The following is an 18779-nucleotide window of genomic DNA, read 5'->3' as shown; positions in this document are numbered from 1 at the left end:
CGAAGCGAAACGGCGGAACGCGAAACTCCTAAAACGCGAAACAGTGGTGCGAAACGGTCCCAAAAATTGGGGACCGTTTCGTGGGCTCAATGGCTTAAGGGCATCCTAAAGTGCGAAACCATTTGCGAAACCTTTGATTTTTGAAATATAAAAAATTTCCTGTTTTTTAATTTCTGAACGCCCAAGGGCATCCTAAATTGCGAAACTACTTGCGAAATATTTTACTTTTGAAATTTAAAAATTATACTATTATTTAATTTAAATAAATAATATGAACATCTTGAATTCCACCGTTTATTGTAGTTTGAACAGATTCAAAGAGTAATTGAATAACAAAGATGGGTTTGGTAACAAATTCTGTTGGTTTCATACATATTTTCGTACAAAGTCAATAATTACAGACTCAGACATAAATAGGTTATAGTTTCTGATATTAAACTGGCGGTATAGCTATTTGAGCATCAATTCTACACAAGATAATTCGCCGTTAATTGATTTTGATAATGAGTAAGGCAATGAATGCATGTATGCCGCTTTGCGCTTTCTCACCCTGGCCATATGGCCGGCAGGTTTTACCTTCTTGCTATAAATACGGACCGTCTCCAAGTCCACTGTCATCAGTTGTTAAATAAATAAACTCAAAAAATAACTTACTTTCAATTTTTTATTAGCTTCTAGTTCGACACTTTGACGACTACTTTTAACAATGCACTGACGTCGACTGTTTCGCGTCTACGGTTTCGCATTTTAGTAAGACCTCTTGCGCCTAAACTGCGAAACGGTCCCGAAAATTTTTGGGACTGTTTCGCAGCACTGTTTCGCGTTTTAGGAGTTTCGCGTTCCGCCGTTTCGCTTCGCGTTTTTGTAACACCCATTTTTTGCGACGAAAAAATATTTGGTTTAATCTTAATGGAGAATGGGACGAATGGGAGAAGAGGAAACGTGGATTCCCTTTTTTTCCGTACGCCCTCCTCTCTCCCATTCGTCCCATTCTCCCTCTTCTCCCCGTTCTTCCCTCAAAAAAACGTAAACAACAGTTTTAAATCATTTCTAATAAATAAACGGGAATTCAAAAAAATAAATTAAATACATAAAAAAATATCCTGTTCAATTCCCTATTTCACTGTTACAACAAAGTTTTACTATTATAAACTAGAGTAAGACTACAGACTAAAATCTAAGGGACCCTCCCAAACCCGTAAGATCTCGACATCGTCCAAAGTGAATGTTCACATAATTAGGCCCCCGCGAGGTTGCCATGGGTGGGGTACGCGTCATTGCATTGATTTGCTCTATTCCGGCGATTCTTAAAAACGCAATTAGGGCTTCACCAGAAATTATTTAGTAGTGTGTGAAAAATAAAAATAAACCAAAACTGCGAAGTTTCCGTTTCTGACAAATATTGTCAAAAGACTAGTCCATCATTCTTTATAAATTCAATCATTGTAAATATTATGGTAAAATCTATTGTACTTCACGTGTGAAGTACTCCAATGTCGAGACTTGCTATTGCACTTCACGGAAGCGTTGCCAATTTAACTTTTATTTCCCAAAATATTCTTCGTCTCAATCGTCTATGCTGTTGCGGGTTGCCCAACTGGTTCGACTGGGTTACAAGTTTCTTAACTAGGTATAAATATAATTTGAATTGAAATATACGAAACATTTCCTATTTTATTTTCTTATACAATATTGACATGACATCCTTAAGACCTTGGGAACAGTTAGATTTTCTCTTGGAGATTCATATTAGGTTCTTTCTTTGAAAAAGATGTTATTATGGCTTAAACAGTCTTGATTCTTTTGATTTCACGCATTGAGTGATAACGGCAATAGGCGCGACAACGGTAGGTTTGCTTAAGTGAACGCGAAAGTGAATCATTGAACATGAACAAGTCGAAGTTTACATTCCAGGTAATTGACCCATCACCTTTTCGAAGAACGATTCGATCCAGTGTTTTATGCAACGCTCGACAACGACAAGGTCAAGTGTTCACTATGCTTTGCTACAGTAAAATGAAAATAAGCTTCATGTTAATGAATGTTAACAGATTTTCATTAACAACATTAAGCAGTTTCTATAATTGTACCGTTTTTTATTAGTAGCTTTGCTACCATTACATTAAGACTGAAGCTACATGCCTTTTAAAATTAAAATAAATCACGCTTGGTTTCAGGTCGGTTTTGGCGCGATCCTCCGCCTTCGTGAAATACACAAGACTGGTTCGACTTTTCACGATGAAATTTTTTGAAACACGAAAAAAATAAAATCTTCTCTCGTCTTTACCGACATACTGTTACGTTTATTAATGTTGCAGCGCCCGGTGACCAGTAGTCCCACAACCTTGGAAAAAACTCACTACACCATTCACTTACATCTCAATACTTGGCAAATTTCAATCATTGACATTAGACCTAGTAATCATATCCTGGCTCGTATCTTATATTTGACTGTCAAACATGATTGAATACAAGAAATATATGATAGGGAACATGTTACGTTGTATTCTTTGTATTGAGTTTTCTTTTAATTTGTCCTTGTTGATCGCCCTTTTCAAGTCGGCCGCTACTTCAATGATGAGTCTTTTTCACCATATTCCGGAGTCCGGAGCAAGGGACGTCTCTCCTGAGAATTACTTGGATCCTTATTGAAGATGAGGTAACCTCCGCTAACAAGCCACTTTTGAGGGGTGCGTGTTTTTGAAAGAAAAGTAAAACAGAATGCAGAAATTTTTATTACAGTTCAGTCTCTCTTACGAGAATGTATCTCTCTAAGTTGATGGTCAAAGAGAAGAGTTTCGATAGTCACAATGAGATTTTGAAGTGCATCAAAGAAATCGGGTTACAGGATCACGTCTATTTGCGCCGCGGCAATTGCCAAACAGTCAAATCATACAATAACCGGAAAACAAGGGAACTCACTTTATTGATCTTTTTGAAAATGTTTCAAAATAATAAATCTCATGCTACAGGTACACAGAAAACTTGACCCAGAAGTTGAGTTTTACAGAGTCGAGTACGTCTGCCCACACAACAATTCCGGCAGTAGATTGCGTCCGACCTTGGATAAACGACCAAATCAGAATACCATGGCATGTGATTGTCAGGTCCGGATTAATTTGGTTTATGATAAAGAGGAAGGAAAGTTTGTAATCAGAAAATCAGTGCTGGAACACAAGAACCACCCGATTTCAGCCGAGCACGTTAAAACTTATGCTAGGAAACGGTACGTTTATACAATTGTAATTTCAATAAGTGCTTGTTAGGGATATATTAAATTTTTTGCTTTATCAGGCACATGGTTGAAGAAAGTCTTGAATTCGCCAAACAAGCTTTGGTCGTCGGTGCGCAGCCCACCAGATTAAGAGGATTGTTGTTGAAAAAATACGATTCCCATCTTATCAGTAAAGATTTGATAAATCTCAAACAAAGTTTGACTGGTAGGCTATGGTAGAAATGACTCATCATATCGATGTCCACTGCTACTGTCGAAGAACTGAGCACCGTACTCCATCAAAAGAGTGGGACATGGTTCAATGTGATACATGCGGAGAATGGTATCAACGAATGTGTCACCGTTACCCCGAAGATACAGAGGGTCAATTCCATTGTTATCCTTGTACGAACAAATTTTAGTATTTTTATTCAAAACTGAAACCCTGAGTTTCACTATTGTGATTGCATTTCCAAATACATATTTTACCTTCTGTGGTCAACTACACAATGTTGAGTTTCACTTATAAAGCTACTTGCACTCCAAGTTCTTTATTACTTCGTTATTCGAAGGCTACTATATACACTATCGTCCCACATGACGACAAAACATTTTGGAGAAATTAGTACAATCTGGCAACGCTGCGTGAGGTGCAATAGCTACTTTGACAGTTGGAGTACTTCACGTGTGAAGTACAATAGGCGCGACCAAATATTATTGTCTCGCTGAATTTGAAGAAAAATTATTAGTTATGGAATTACGGGAGACGAGTACGCCTAATGCTCAATATTCTTATTCAATATTGCCGTTAAACGATCAGCAAACCATTTTCGACTGCCTTCTCGTAATAAACGTAAGACTTGAAGAATGGTATGAATTGTCATGATTTTAGTACACATAAACTGTTCGTTTTTTTTTCTAGGGAAAAGACTATGTGTTACACTTATTACTTCCTAACTATCCATCACATAAGGGATGCACAGTTTATGTGAGCTGGGAGTTAAGGTCAATAATGACGAGTAAAAGTAAAGGTTTCAATCAACATTTGCTTGAAAACTGTTGCAGTGTTGCAGAATTTGTTGAAAAATTGGTCCTCCTAATCGTTGGTTACTTTATTGTGTATAATTTCAATAACAAAAATAACTAATGCCACAATGAAATTTTATTGTTGTATATTTAGAAAGATCACACAACAGATTCCTGTATTATTGACAAGGATAAACTAAGAGCGGTAGATTACTCAAACATTCTGGATGATATTGATAAAATAGGCTGGGAGAAGCTCTCAAGTGTTAATCATGATTTCACTGAGATCAGGCTGAAAATGTATGATTCTTTGAATCGTGAACACATTTTGAATGTCAAATTTAACAATGATTTGCCAGAGTTTTCAACAGAGTTTCCCAGAATCATAAACTTTGAATGGCATGAGGTAATTAATTATTGTTTATGTGTTTTTTGTTTTTGGTGTAATTTTTTTTTTACTTACAACTCAAGTATTCAAAAAATTTTATTTTTTAGAGCACTAGTACACTGATTGAAATGTACAACATATTTTGTGAAGAAACAGAACATTACCAAGATTTCTGGGAAACAATGGATGAGTTGGACAGTAGATGTTGGGTTCTAGAACCTGAAAACCCCTCAAGACGTGATACATACAGGAAAATATCTATTGGTATGTTACTGGATTTTTCAGTATGTCGTTCACGTCATTACAATTAGAATAAAAATAAAAATTTTATATTTTTCCAACAGCTCCAAACGTGTCTCTGAAAATAGAAGTAGATCCAAATCACCCTCGCATTTTCCCCTCTATTACTTGGCTTGGGTCTGAAACGGCTGTGTTTGTTTTCCGAGAGAAAATTTTAGATCGAGTTGAGGTACGTCTCTTATTATTTGATTTTTTTTTTATTTATTGATTTTTTTAATTATAAATGCTTAAATAAGTTTATGTCTAATCATAATGGCGGAAATTTCAGACTTGGAACAGCGATTTCCCAATAACTACCAATCTCGAAAGACTTCTCGAGATATCCCTACCGTCGAAACAAACTTGTGAACAAACAGCAGAGAGTCATGAGGTGACCTGTTGTATTTGCTACTCAGAACGCCTCAATGGCGAAGTTCCATCGCGCACTTGTGACAATTCTCACTGCGGACAATCATTCCACATCTATTGTCTATACGAGGTAATACGAGTGCTTTACTTAATTGAGTTTAATTTATAGCAGCTAGCCATGTATTGTGGTATTTTCTTTTTTGTATACTGTAGCATCTTTCAGCGCAATTATTTAAAAATTCCTGTTTATTTTTATTTTTTCATTCGCAGTGGCTTCGAAGTTTAAGAGAGACGATAAGAAAGCAGGGGAATAAAGTATTTGGAGCGTGTCCATATTGTGACCAAGTAAGACCGTTCTAATTTTGATTATTCATGTTCGTATCTAACACTAGTTCATTTTAATCCAATTGCCTTGTAGCCCATCTCGTGCAATCCTCCAGGACCTTAAAATGTCATGTTCAAGGTAAATTTATATTGAGACTTATGAGGGAGCTTCAACATCTAAATTCAATTATTAACAGAAGTTAACTGGAAATATAAAATGCTAGTAATTTTCAATGTGATTTTCTGTTTCATTCACTATCAAATTAAATCTTGTGTGTTACACTTACACTTCCCCGCTTGAAATTAATCATATGAAAACAAAGAAATGAGTAACCGACATTCGTGCAGTTTTTCCCCATGTTGGTCCTCAAGTTATTACAATTCCAGCAAATTATGTTGATTGCCTTGGTGCCCTTGAAAGACATTTTTTACCACAAGCGTTTTTTCTCGCATTTTTTTGTTTTTTGTTTGGGGGATAGGAGAGACTGAATTCCACCAACCACATGTCTACAGGCAAGTGTGAAAATCCTCGTCTCCTTTAGATGACTTTTAACGGGCTGCTACACTTGTACAGCCCATAAAAGAAAATGTGTTGTTGCAAATGATTAAAAATGAAGGAGACGACAGCTCACGGAGAGTCAGAGACCCCACTACAACAAAGGTATAGTAGTCAAACCTATTCATGCATTATAGTTTATGGTTTGTAGGTACCTCGACGATACAGTCAACAAGGAGAACTTAACGATGTCTTCCGGTGGTCTAGGTTGAAAGATTTTGCATGAATAACAAAATAAGTCATGTACGTCGTCAAACATTTTGTAAATATTGGCAATATTGTCATAAAAGTAGCTGATGAAAGGCGCGACGGCTTAAAGCGAATTCGAGGTTATATAAACAATTCCATAATTAGTTTATATGTGGGAAAAAAACCAAGGTCCTTCTAGTGAACAGGTACACAGTTAAGTATCGTAAAAGAAATTATACGTGTATTTTACTTCACTGCTCAGTTCAAGGTGTTATTTAATTGGAGATGGTATTTTTAATTCATGTAAGTGACCAGTGGATGATGTGTACATAACCTCCAAACGTTTTTGCTGCCACCGTACCGCACATTTTGATAGCGATCCTCCATATGTTTGCTCCAGCTTTTCTGTACTCTCTCTTCTTGCATGTCTTCCCTTTATTGAGGCTATAGCGACGAGTTACGATGTATAATAATAACAAGCTAAAAAAAAATATATAATTTAATGCGTCGCCGACAGCTTCTTGAATGGCGCGCTCCTTTTTTTGCGGAGGCCGCTACTGCTGACGATGGGCGGCAAACAAGCCGGGAGAGAGGTTTGATCGTCCAAACGGAAGAGCATCGATTTTAGACAAGGCCCTGAAAAATATTTCGAAACATCTCTTGAATGATCAAAATTTTGTGGATTAACATTTTTTAAAAAGTGAATTTCAACCTTGAGTCAAATGCTGGTAACACTTTCCATCGGCCGGCCAGTAATTTTGTTTCATCGTGTCTGCCTGACAGTCGCACTTGGATTGGCCAGTGACGGCGTCGGCCGTAATTAATTGACCGAGCGGACATTTATCTTGAGTCAGTTTTTCGACGCAAATTCCTTTTTCTACATCAGGCGCAAAAGCGGTGAAGCAGGTGCATCCGGTCTTTTTGGTGACGGGGTCGAAATTGAAATATTGCCCAGCTGGGCATGGACCAACCGAGTGATGTTCATAACATTTCCCTTCAAATAAATGCGCCAACCAGGAACTCTTACATTGGCAAGACGTTCTGCCCGTCTCTGGATCGAGATAGAAAAGCTCGCCAAATTGGCACGGTCCTGAGTGAAAAATTGTTTTGAATGAATAGAAAAAGTGTGTTGAATTAAAGCACCTTGTCTCCACTGTTTGTAGCAATTGCCGTCCTGCGGCCAGGAGTACCAGTTGTCGAATCGCTGACAGTTCTGTGATTAATCAATTAATGTGTGTTACGGTTCTATCGATATGAAAACAGATTTACTCGAAAAAACATTCGAAAACGTGACGTTGGAAAAATTCGAGACGAAAGAATGTCAAAAGATTATTTGATTGACCAGCACCGCCAATGTCGACGGATTTAGGTCGTTTGGAATCACCGCGCTGTAATCGATGACCCTGTACTTAAAAAATAGAATTCCTGACTGAAAGGACCAGTTTATGACCTTTTTAGGTAGACATTGGGCTGGCTGTTGGGTGCGATCGTAGACGAACCAGTGACCGTATTCACAGGGTCCTAAAGAATTGTAACATTACGAATAAAATGTTGCCTCTATTTTATTAGTTTGACACGAATCGACATCTAACCTTGGTTATAGGCGGCGTAGCAGCGACCGTTGTCCATCAGGGAGGATGCCGGCAAACAAGCACATCTGGCTGAGCTGACAGTCGTACCGTCAGCATCGCTCACGAAACAAGAAATTGGCGTTTCCTATATACAAATCCCCGGACACTTGCCTTATTAGATTGAGGTCACAAAATCTTGTGAATCAATTTAATTTTTCCGTAACTATGAAAGCTGTGCGGAAAAAAAATATAGGTTACCTGAGGACATTGAGTCGCGTTGCATGGCCCTACGCGCTGCGTATTAACTTGGTAACAGTTGCCGTCGTCCCATTCGACGTGTCCTTCTTGGCAAACGCATTCCGGGCGCAATGTGCTGTAGTTAAAATGGAGCACTTTTCCAGACGAACATGGCCTGAATGGAAAACGTTTTGTATATTATTGGCTACTAAACTAGCCCAATCATTTGTATGACGACGACCCGCTGAAAAAAATCTGGTTCATTACCCTCTGGTGTACAGTTCAAAACATTGACCTGAATCGGGGTGGTAGTGCATGGTCAAGTTCTGGCTGCAAGTGCAACGTTCCTGAATCAAGAGTTGACCTTTTTGGCAAGGACCTTGAAACGAGCAAAAAAATAGTACCGCATTCATAACCAAATTCAACGACGATGATGTCATTACAGCTGCTATACACCACGGTCTAATGACGTAAGACTATTGTTAGGGTCATTTCTGCCAGACGGAACCACCCAACCAACTCTTATATCAATTTAAAAATAGAGTACGGCTGTGTACAAATGTTGTAATTAAATGTTTAATTAAACGGATGATTAAACCGATTAAACCTCCACAATTTATTTTTCGCTGCGTAGGTATAATACACCACGACGAAGAGCTTATATTAGAAATTCGCAATTGTTAAACTTAATCTTACATTGCGAGATGTGTATAGCAGAGCATGATTTAGCAAATTTTCTGAATTAGAAAGTCTTACCTTGTGTGTACTCCTCGTAGCACTCGCCATCAGACGTAAGTCGGGTCCAGAACGGTGGGCACTGGCACTCGGATGTCTCGAGTTGGGAATTCCAAATCAGCTTGTGCCCGGGTTTGCAAGGGCCTTGCGTCATTTCACGGTAGCAGATCCCATCCATGGGCCAGTACAGATGATACGGAAGGCAAGCGCATTCGGCTTTACCTGATACAGGATTTTCCACCAACTCGTAACCTTCTGGACAAGTTTTGATCAGCGATCGCTGGCGACCGTCAACCGCGCCCGCACCGACCGTCAATAAAAGCGCACACGCCAATAACCATTTCATGGTCATTCTGATTCAAAGAGAGAATAATTTCCTCGGAGCTGTTGTATATCGAGAATTTGCCGTGTGCAAACTATTGAAAACGGTGGTGGTGACGGTACTAGACCAGCCGATCGACTGAACACTCTAGACTGGAGCTCAGGTACTCCCTTGTTTCTCTCCCGGAGGGCGTGCTTTGAGCTGCTCTGGTGATTGTGTGTATGTGTGTGTGTGTTTGGCGATGAGGGAAAAGACAAAACAATGAAAGTCACGTGACTATTCCCGTTAGGTGTATGGCAATATAAGAGTCTAGGGCGGCAGCTATGTGCGCATTTGAGTCTCTGTTATAGCACCACACCCCTCTCTTTCACGTCGGATATAGCGACACACGAACAATAGTCGGTGTGTGTATAGGTGTTGACCGAGAATAGGTAAAAACAGCAGGATATTGCCTGGAGAGAAAGTGACGGATCAATCAGCTGATATACTTGCTGGTCTTTTGGTAATCATTCACATGCATACATAGTTATTGTTTCACGGAGCCCACAGTCTTGCCGAGCCTCATTTATACACTTTGTTCGTTTCGTTTTGTTACAGTTCGGTGTTCTCTTCCAGTAGAAAACCTTGTCGGTCCCATTTCGATAAAGTTCTAACTTTCCCTTCAAAATCTCTTATTTTCGAAATAAGGAGGAAAACGGGGAGAAAAACAAATCTGGTTCTGGGTAAATAAGACCAGCAGGGAACGGTTCCAATAAAGACGCACGGCTGCCCAATGAAGAAAACCCCAAAACGCAATTTGAATTTGCTCAATGTTTTCAGCGAGCTTGTTATCATCGCAGTATGGGTGGTGCTGGGCAGCTAGCTCTCACTACCTTGCAGAAGCTCTATTCGGTTCTCAGACGTTATATAAAATGAAAATAATGAAAGCGGTAAGTGAGCTAAGGACGAGAATACTCCATTCAGCTTCATAAAGAGAACAGACAAAGAAAAAAAAAAGGGTCGGCACACCTTTGATTGGGTGCGATCGGGACATGGCAGGACTTTCCCTTTCGCCTCTAGACGGGGCTCAGCCTTGAAAATTATTTAATGCCAACCGATTCGGTTGGAATAACGAAATTTCAGAAGAAGAAAAGAAAAAAGAGAGTTTCGCTGAACGGACTCTGTGTACACCAGGTTGTTGAGGTGCGGAATTGAGCAATATAGCCTACTATATTTGAACTAAAAGATCCTGGGGATGATCTCAAAGTTCAATGTCTTCCGGGTAGGACATTGAACTTTTCAAAAGTAACGGTATTCAAGTTTTTTGTTTTTTTGTTTTGTTTTGTTCGTGTCCTGGTATTTTTTTGTTTTTTAACTCAGCACACCCCCTTATTTTCCCACGTAGACTACCTGAGCTGGATGACCCTTTTGTTCATTGCTCTTTAATGTTAATACAATCAATTTTAAAGACATCAAAATAATGCTGATTCATTGTTTGTTGGTCGAAGAAAAGAAAGTGAAAGTAAAAAAAAAAAAAATCTATTTCCGCTGTTTCCGCTGTAGTTTGATCCTTAACTATCATAATAATGCTGCACTAACACCCACCACGAGCGGATGTAACAGAATAAAAAGATGGAAAATCAATTCATTGAATAGGAGGTGGAAATTGACTTTACTTTATCCAGCGTTCAAGTTTATTGCGACATACACTAATACACACATTGTTGAGCTAGAGAAAGTATTTAGAAAAACAAATTATTTCTGAATCAACAATTTTATATATTCAATGCCAATTTTAACCTACCAATTTTGTTGCAAATGCGACCTCTTATTCGCAATTTTCTAAATTCATGTGATATTGCCTATATTACCTTTTCTAACGATGAACCATATTAGTCCATTCAAGCCCCCGAAATAAGTCAAAGTGAGAAAAGGAAAACAAGTGTGACTTTCCAACAGAACTAACGTTTTCTGCATGGTGGATTATTGACACACATAGCACGTATATACGTAGCTCTACTGAATGTGTGGTACCAAAACTTTCTGTTTTCGTGCCTTTGTTCACATCGGATACTGAGAAAGATACTACTCCAGTACCCGGTTTTTCAGTGAGTAAAAGGACCTACACATCGAGAAAACTGATGTAAAAAATAGATTTTTTGGCTAAGCAAGCTGGTAAGTTTTCTTTTAACTATTTATCGTAAACAAAAAAATCTACAAGATTGGGATTCGCGCCAATCGACTTGGCACAATATTCTACTCAAGTTTATTCAATTGATTGTATTTTTAATCTCCTAAGACAGATTTCCGCCAAAAACAAAACAAAACAATTACAGTGTTTCGTTACGGCGTTTAGTTTCACTGAGTGTGTGCGATTTCGTGTTTGCGGTTGAAATTCTCGACGGAGCCGTAAGCTTATCCGTATCCAACCCCCCTTCCCTCCTTTTAAAAATGTTTAAAAAAGATTACAGGCGGTGAATATTTTTTATTTGATTTTATTTGTTCCGTCAGAACGTTGTCCTGAGAAAAAAAAGTAATTAGATGACAACGCTAAAGTGCGAATTTCTACGAACAGAGCTTTATTTTCAATGCATATTGAATTGAGTTAGTCCCGTTATAATTGGTAAAGCAAACAGGACGAGCGAGTCAATTTGATTTATATACTTGAGCTTAGTTATAAGAACAAGGACTAGCGGGAAATTGGCGTTAACTTGAATGAGATTGATAAAGAAAAAAAGCACAATTACGCACTTTCTCAAGAAAATCGAGACACACGTGCTTATTTATCTACAAATATTGATGGACTAATCGACTGATCTATCTAAAACTCTCGTAGAGAGATCGAGATTCACGTCGTTGAGTGTGGGAATTTGGTCTCCAACGGCTTCTAAGCAATTTTTGCGGTTTTCGCTTTACTTTTCACTGCTGTTGGACAATGCTGTGGACTAGTTGCAACTCCTTTCTTAGATGCACCATTGCTGATTGTGAGGGATCTACGTTTGGAGTTAGACGCCACGTGTCCCTTAGTCTAAGAAAGAATATTGATGAAATTGCCAATTTAAACTTGATTTTAAAATAAGATTTGAAACCTTTTTCACTTCTTGCCGGTGATACAGTACGCAACCATAGAGGCAGATCATAGACAAGATAGACTGGATACCCAGCCAGAGAGCGATAGTCAATATCTGAGTATGTTCAAAAATCTCTTTGCCGAATTTGATGCAAATGATTAATTCAGTAAACAAAATGGCACCGAAAACCCAGCACTGAGTGCCAACACGAGTACAGCGAGCGTCCGTCACATAAGTATAGTATTGTCTGATAAAATACGAAAAATGTTAGAGCAATTTAATAATTGGATAGAATAAATGTTTACCTGACTGAAGGAGCGACAATCAGGCCAATAACAACGAGTCGCCATAGATTGAGCATATGACTCGGCGGAAGTTCAAAAATGTGTTTGAGGAAGAACGTGTTCAACTCCGTGATTTGCCAAAAGAACACCAACTGGCAAACGGCGAGGAAGCGCATGTAGGATGAGTAAGGATCGAGCCATCGAACGTTTGTCCACGACTCTGGAGTGAACTGCAATACAGCTCGTTTGATCTTATCCGATGTGGTTGGAATATCTTTGATGGATTCCCATTTATATTCGCGCATTTCAAGGTAATGACACAATTTCATGCCCACCCAAATGCCGAGACCATTGCATAATAGAATATCAAGAATAATCGCATCCCACCTTGAAAATGAATAAGTATTACTAAAGGCGAAAAACACAGTAATTAAAAAACTATTAAACTTACCAGCATTCTACAAAATTGGGAAGAAGATGAGCAAAAGCAATCTGAAAAAAAAATAGCAATGAATCAAGTATAAGAATATGGAATAAGATAAATTGAGATTTTCGTTTCATTATATACCTCGGTAATCTCCCACATCACGCTGATCGTCCACAAAATTCCGTAATGGCGAACCAACAGGGCTTTCATTATCCAACCAAAAAAATGAGAAGCAGCAAATACATCCATATGTGACCAAACCCTTTCTAAACTAATGTCTGAACAATTGACTCCATATTCCTTAAACAAAATGAAAAACATCAGTAAACATTTTGATAAAATGTGACAATTCAGATTTTTTTTTTTACTTTGTCCATATCGATGTGGAAATTTTCAAGAGAAGGATCTGTCCACACCAAAATGCTTCGTACAGTTTGATAATTTTGGAAGAGGAAAAACTGTAAATAAATTAAATGTCATGTTCAAAATTTTCAAATAAAGTTTTTAGTGATGAGAACACTTACCTGAAGAGCAATTAGGTACAAAACTGAAAGACCAAAAACCATCCTCCAAACAGCAGGATGAGGCCGTGTAAAGGGTCCATTTGGGAAGGCAAGGACAGATATAACCAGAAAAATGAATATTACACACCTTACTCCAGCCCAGACATTTTCTCGGAAATCGTCGTCATTTCTAAGAAAACGTTTTTTAAATAAATTAAATTGTAAAACATTGACTGATTTAAGTATTACCTAGTGAAGGCCGAGTATAAAAGCAACGATGAAATAGTTGTCAACAAAGTAATTGTGTGTGGTTTGTAAAAAAAATCGAGTGAAATATCGTCGACTGGTCTTTCATTAATCACATAAAAGTGATCTTCGTCTTGTGAAACATTGGAATATGTCCTTTTTCTACTCACCATCGTAATAAAGCTGCTTGTAAAATTTAAGAAAAAATTGACGAATCGTCGATCGTGTTTGCAGGCTAATTAATGTCTGCTGTTGTTAGTGCCATGGCAACAGAATAAGTAGTGACACCTATGCAATCATAGTGCAATCGATGAGGCAATGTAGATAATTTAAAGATAACAATGAACTTTGTATTTGTTGATAAGAATCACTATTAAATATGGAAGCCCAAAACCGCCACTTTTTCAATATAATAATGATTTTCAAAATATCATTATATAAAACAGAAAAGAATATATAAAAAACAAATTCAATATAAAACTGAAAAAAGTATTATATAAAAACCAAAAAGAGTGTAATATAAAAAACAAAAAGTTGATATAAAAAGCAAAAAAAGTCAATATAAAACCCAAAAAAAAGTCAATATATATAAAAAATATTCAATATATATAAAAAAAAAATTCAGTTTAAAAACTGAAAATGTATTATATTAAAACCAAAAAGAGTATAATATAAAAAACAAAAAGTTGATATAAAAAGCAAAAAAAAGTCAATATAAAACCCCCAAAAAGTTCAATATATAATCCCAAAAAAGTTCAATATAAAAACGGCAGCCACCTAGCGGTCAAAATAATTACTTCATGCCACATCTCCACCCCCTTTATAGCCAGTTTGAATCCAGTAGTACAAACGGGCATTTAATCACAAAATAAAAAAACGAGCAAGCGCTTAAATAACGCTACCTAATGCGCGTCGCTCTAAATTATTATTTTTTTAAATGTCAAGCGAAGTAAAACGACTGCGGCTGACTGCGGCGACTGGTCAGACGAGTAACGTGAGCCCGTCCGATTTTTTAAAGCGCTTATCGCTGGTCCGTCCACTATTTTAGCGCTGTCGCCCGTTCGCTGTTTTCGGCGGCTCATTATAAGCTTGCGAAAAATAAGCCATTCAAATGATTTGCACTAAGCGCGCGTTGCGCTAGCAATTGGTTTGCGATAAACTTGCGCGCGATGCGGTAAATATATATTTAGCGCAATTTATTTCATTGTATTATTTACGAAACGCCCAAGCGCTTCGTTAATAAAAGTAATAAATGCGACAGGTAAAACGATTGCGGCGACTGGACAAGTTGCGCACACCCGTTGATAATTTTAGCGCTTGTCTCGAGTCCGTTTATAACTTACGAAACACGCAAGCGTTAAAATAAATGTTTAACGCTTCTTGCGCGATATGTGCTCAATTTGAGCGTATTATTTAATCCTATATTTAAAAAAGCGAAAGCGCTTAAATAACGCTACTTAATGCGAATGGCTCTAAATTATTTGTTTGTATTGAATGCAAAGGGAAACCACTGCGCTGACTGGTTAGACGAGTAATGCGAGCCCGTCCGCTATTTCCGCTGGTCCTTCCGCTGTTTTCGGCGGATCATTGCGTGAAAAATAATTAATTGAAATGTTTCGCGCTAGATCTAGCGCTATCGAAGCGATCGTGGGACTAGCCATGTGTTTGCGATGAACTTGCGCGTGATTCGTTATATTTAGGGCAATTTATTTCATTGCATTATTTAGGAAACGCGCAAGCGTTTCGTTAATTTTAATAAAATGTTGCGAAAGGGTAAACGATTACCGCAAATGGACGAGACGGGACGAGAAGCGTGCGCCCGTACATGATATTAGCGTTTGTCGCGAGTCCGTTCGCTACCTTATTAGCGCTAATCGTCGCCCGTCCAAAGTTTTACACGGCTCGCGCTCGCTGGGCCAAACATTTTAAATAATTCGCGCTAGATGTAGCGCTTTCTTTCTTAAGCGCCCATTGCGCTAATAATTAACTAAAGATTTACTTGCAGGCAATGCGTCAAATTTAGCGCATTTAAATTCATTAAATAATTTACAAACGCAAATAACTAGCAAAAATAAATATTTAGCGCGAAAAATAATGAAGTCAATATATTTTGCGCTAGATCTAGCGCTAAATATTTATTTTAGCAAATTATATACGCGCTTCGTAATTTATGTGATGAACTTAATCCGACTATTTAGCGCATTCAGCGCAAGTTAATCTTAAGTTTATCATAAGCGAGTTTACGATTTCGCAGCGCTAGAACTTTGACATTGTTTTGCGCAGCGAGCCGCCTTAAACAGCGGACGGACGACGATAAGCGCTACGACAAGCGAACTTACTCGTGATAAGCGCTGAAATAATGGAGCCAGTCACGCAATGGTGTTCTTTTCCTGAACCATTTAGTTAAATTAACGAAACGCTTACGCGTTTCATAAAATGCTACGATTAAATGAATTGCGCTAAATAATTTAGCGCATCGCGCGCAAGTAAATCGCAAATAGATCACTAGCGCCATGCGCGTTTATTTAGCGCTAGATCTAGAATGAAAATGTGTTTTAATTATTTTTCGCATAATGAGCCGCTGAAAACAGCGGACGGGCGATAGCGCTAACACAGCTTGAAGAACCAGAAATAAGCGCTCAAATTATTTAAGCGCTTGTGCGTTTTTTAATTAAAGATTAAATAAAATGCTCAAAATTTAGCGTGTCGCGCGCAAGATGCGTATTATTTACAAAACGCGCATAACCCGTGCACAGCGAGTCGCCTTATTAAACAGCGGACGGGCGACGATAAGCGCTACGACAAGTAAACTGACTCGTGATAAGCGCTGAAATAATGGACGGGCACGCGCTACTAGTCCAGTCGCGCAATGGTTTTCTTTTCCGGAACCATTTACTTTAATTAACGAAGCGCTTGCGCGTTTCGTAAAAAATGAGATGCAATGAATCGCGCTAAATATAGCGCATCGCGCGCAAGTTTATTGCAAACCAATCGCTAGCGCAACGCGCGCTTAGCGCAAAACATTTGAATGGATTATTTTTCGCTTATAATGAGCCACCGAAAACAGCGGACGGGCGGCAGCGCTAAAATAGCAAACGGACCAGCGATAACCGCTGGAAAAAACGGACGGGCTCGCGTTACTCGTCTGACCAGTCGCCGCAGTCAGCCACAGTCGTTTTACTTCGAATTACATTTTAAAAAATAATAATTTAGAGCGACGCGCATTAAGTAGCGTTAGTTAAGCGATTGCTCGTTTTTAATTATGTGATTAAATAAATGCTCAAATACGCGTTTATCGCGCAAGAATCCCCGTTTGTACTACTGGATTCAAACTGGTTATAAAGGGGGTGGAGATGTGGCATGAAGTGATTCTTTTGACCGCTAGGTGGCTGCTGTTTTTATATAGACCTTTTTTGGATTATATATTGAACTTTTTTTGGGTTTTATATTGACTTTTTTTTGCTTTTTATATCAACTTTTTGTTTTTTATATTATACTCTTTTTGGTTTTAATATAATACATTTTCAGTTTTTATATTGAATTTTTTTTATATATATTGAATATTTTTTATATATATTGACTTTTTTTGGGTTTTATATTGACTTTTTTTGCTTTTTATATCAACTTTTTGTTTTTTATATTACACTCTTTTTGGTTTTTATATAATACTTTTTTCAGTTTTATATTGAATTTGTTTTTTATATATTCTTTTCTGTTTTATATAATGATATTTTGAAAATCATTATTATATTGAAAAAGTGGCGGTTTTGGGCTTCCATAATTAAATGTACCTTCCCTACAAATAAACTGTTTTACTTGTGAAAAAATAGAATGTAATTTAAATGTTTTGGGTTCATTATTAACACACACATTGTTTTAACGAAAAAACAGTTTTATAAATTTTTTAACTAATAGCAATAATATTATTTTTTCCTATCCCAAACGGTACTGCAAAATATCAATGCATCTGGTGGACAAACAATTTTCTTGTAAAAAAAATTTTATCAAGGCCTTCACTCACTTAACACGGACTCTGGTCCGTGTCCTGCACGATTCTATGGGGTGCGAAACGAACACTTTTTCCAAAAATTTTTTTCAAAAATCGATTACTAAATTTGATTTAAAAACAAATTGATACTCGATTTGAATATTGAAACCAAGTTGAAAATAAATTCAAAAATTGTAAATGTTTTGAAATTGATTTCATAAATTGAAAATGATTTTGAAAAATGAAAATGAACTTGAAAAATGAAAATTAATTTGAAAAACTAAAATTATTTCGAAAAATGAAAACGAATTTGAAAAATGAAAATGAACTTGAAAAATGAAAATGAACTTGAATATCCATACAATTTCGGGAGTGCGATATGACACCACCCTACTCTATCCCCAGCTCTCTCCATAGCCATCTCCTATAGCCACCCCGAGACAACCGACTAGCCATTGATGGCTATGTCGCTGATTCCAGCCAGCTAGGCCGTCAGCGATACTGTCAGCCCTTGCCGGGCGGTGCTGGCCACCGCTGCCGCCACAACGGCCGCCGCTAAAGTCTCTCTCGACCGCAGGCCGAGTATTCTACACAAAAATAGATTACACGATCCAACGTGAAAAGTTTCATGTTCCTATACGACTACTTTTATTTGAGGCCGGAAATGAAAAAAAAAGCTTTTCTGTTGAAACGGACATGGGCAACATGACCATTTGGATCCCCTTCTTTGGCCTCCACCGCCATGTCCGCTGCCTCCATGATGGTAGAAAAGATAGACGTTGCGCCAATTTTTGGTGTTCAATCCGTCGCTGCAGCTGAGACAGAGCCATCCTTCCAATGAACTCTTCCTTGAAATGGCCCAATTTTATATAAATGCCGTAGAGTATCGGGTAGGTAACACTTCCGGCGCAAGTGGACCACATGGCAAAGACGTAGAGACAATAGAGAAGTCCAGCTCCCCAATCCGCTTAGATAGCGGATAATTTCCAGCAGGGCCAGCACCAACATGAGGATCCACGTCAGCAAGAAGGCGTGTCCGCCTTCTTCTTCTCGTCGGATTGAACGGCAGAG

At 38.0% G+C, this 18779-nt stretch overlaps 3 protein-coding genes across 3 annotated transcripts; 1 reads left to right on the top strand and 2 right to left on the bottom strand.

Annotated features, from left to right (window-relative positions):
• The first annotated feature begins 1228 nt into the window (after positions 1–1228).
• On the top strand, positions 1229–5834 carry LOC124338512 (E3 ubiquitin-protein ligase FANCL-like). The gene is made up of 9 exons (XM_046792592.1): positions 1229–1449; positions 3926–4067; positions 4137–4316; positions 4395–4646; positions 4736–4892; positions 4973–5097; positions 5197–5406; positions 5547–5621; positions 5695–5834. Exons 2-9 carry the CDS (start codon positions 3966–3968, stop codon positions 5722–5724), a joined length of 1131 nt encoding a protein of 376 aa, XP_046648548.1. The 5' UTR covers positions 1229–1449; positions 3926–3965; the 3' UTR covers positions 5725–5834.
• A 730-nt stretch (positions 5835–6564) lies between these two features.
• On the bottom strand, positions 6565–9371 carry LOC124338511 (platelet endothelial aggregation receptor 1-like). Its single transcript, XM_046792591.1, has 8 exons — positions 8910–9371; positions 8421–8532; positions 8175–8328; positions 7938–8061; positions 7796–7866; positions 7489–7558; positions 7058–7435; positions 6565–6981 (listed from the first exon to the last, which is right to left on the bottom strand). The coding sequence occupies exons 1-8, from the start codon at positions 9238–9240 to the stop codon at positions 6845–6847; spliced, it is 1377 nt and encodes a 458-aa protein (XP_046648547.1). The 5' UTR covers positions 9241–9371; the 3' UTR covers positions 6565–6844.
• A 2380-nt stretch (positions 9372–11751) lies between these two features.
• Positions 11752–14001, bottom strand: LOC124335890 (phosphatidylserine synthase-like). The gene is made up of 8 exons (XM_046789385.1): positions 13724–14001; positions 13496–13664; positions 13340–13429; positions 13113–13271; positions 12996–13036; positions 12566–12931; positions 12279–12507; positions 11752–12217 (listed from the first exon to the last, which is right to left on the bottom strand). Exons 1-8 carry the CDS (start codon positions 13891–13893, stop codon positions 12077–12079), a joined length of 1365 nt encoding a protein of 454 aa, XP_046645341.1. The 5' UTR covers positions 13894–14001; the 3' UTR covers positions 11752–12076.
• Between the last annotated feature and the right edge of the window lie 4778 nt (positions 14002–18779).

This window comes from Daphnia pulicaria, chromosome 4 (genome assembly GCF_021234035.1).
Source record: "Daphnia pulicaria isolate SC F1-1A chromosome 4, SC_F0-13Bv2, whole genome shotgun sequence".
NCBI classification, from domain to species: Eukaryota; Metazoa; Arthropoda; class Branchiopoda; order Diplostraca; family Daphniidae; genus Daphnia; species Daphnia pulicaria.
The sequence above is the reverse complement of the archived record's forward strand: the minus strand, read 5'-3'. Positions and strand labels throughout refer to the sequence as shown.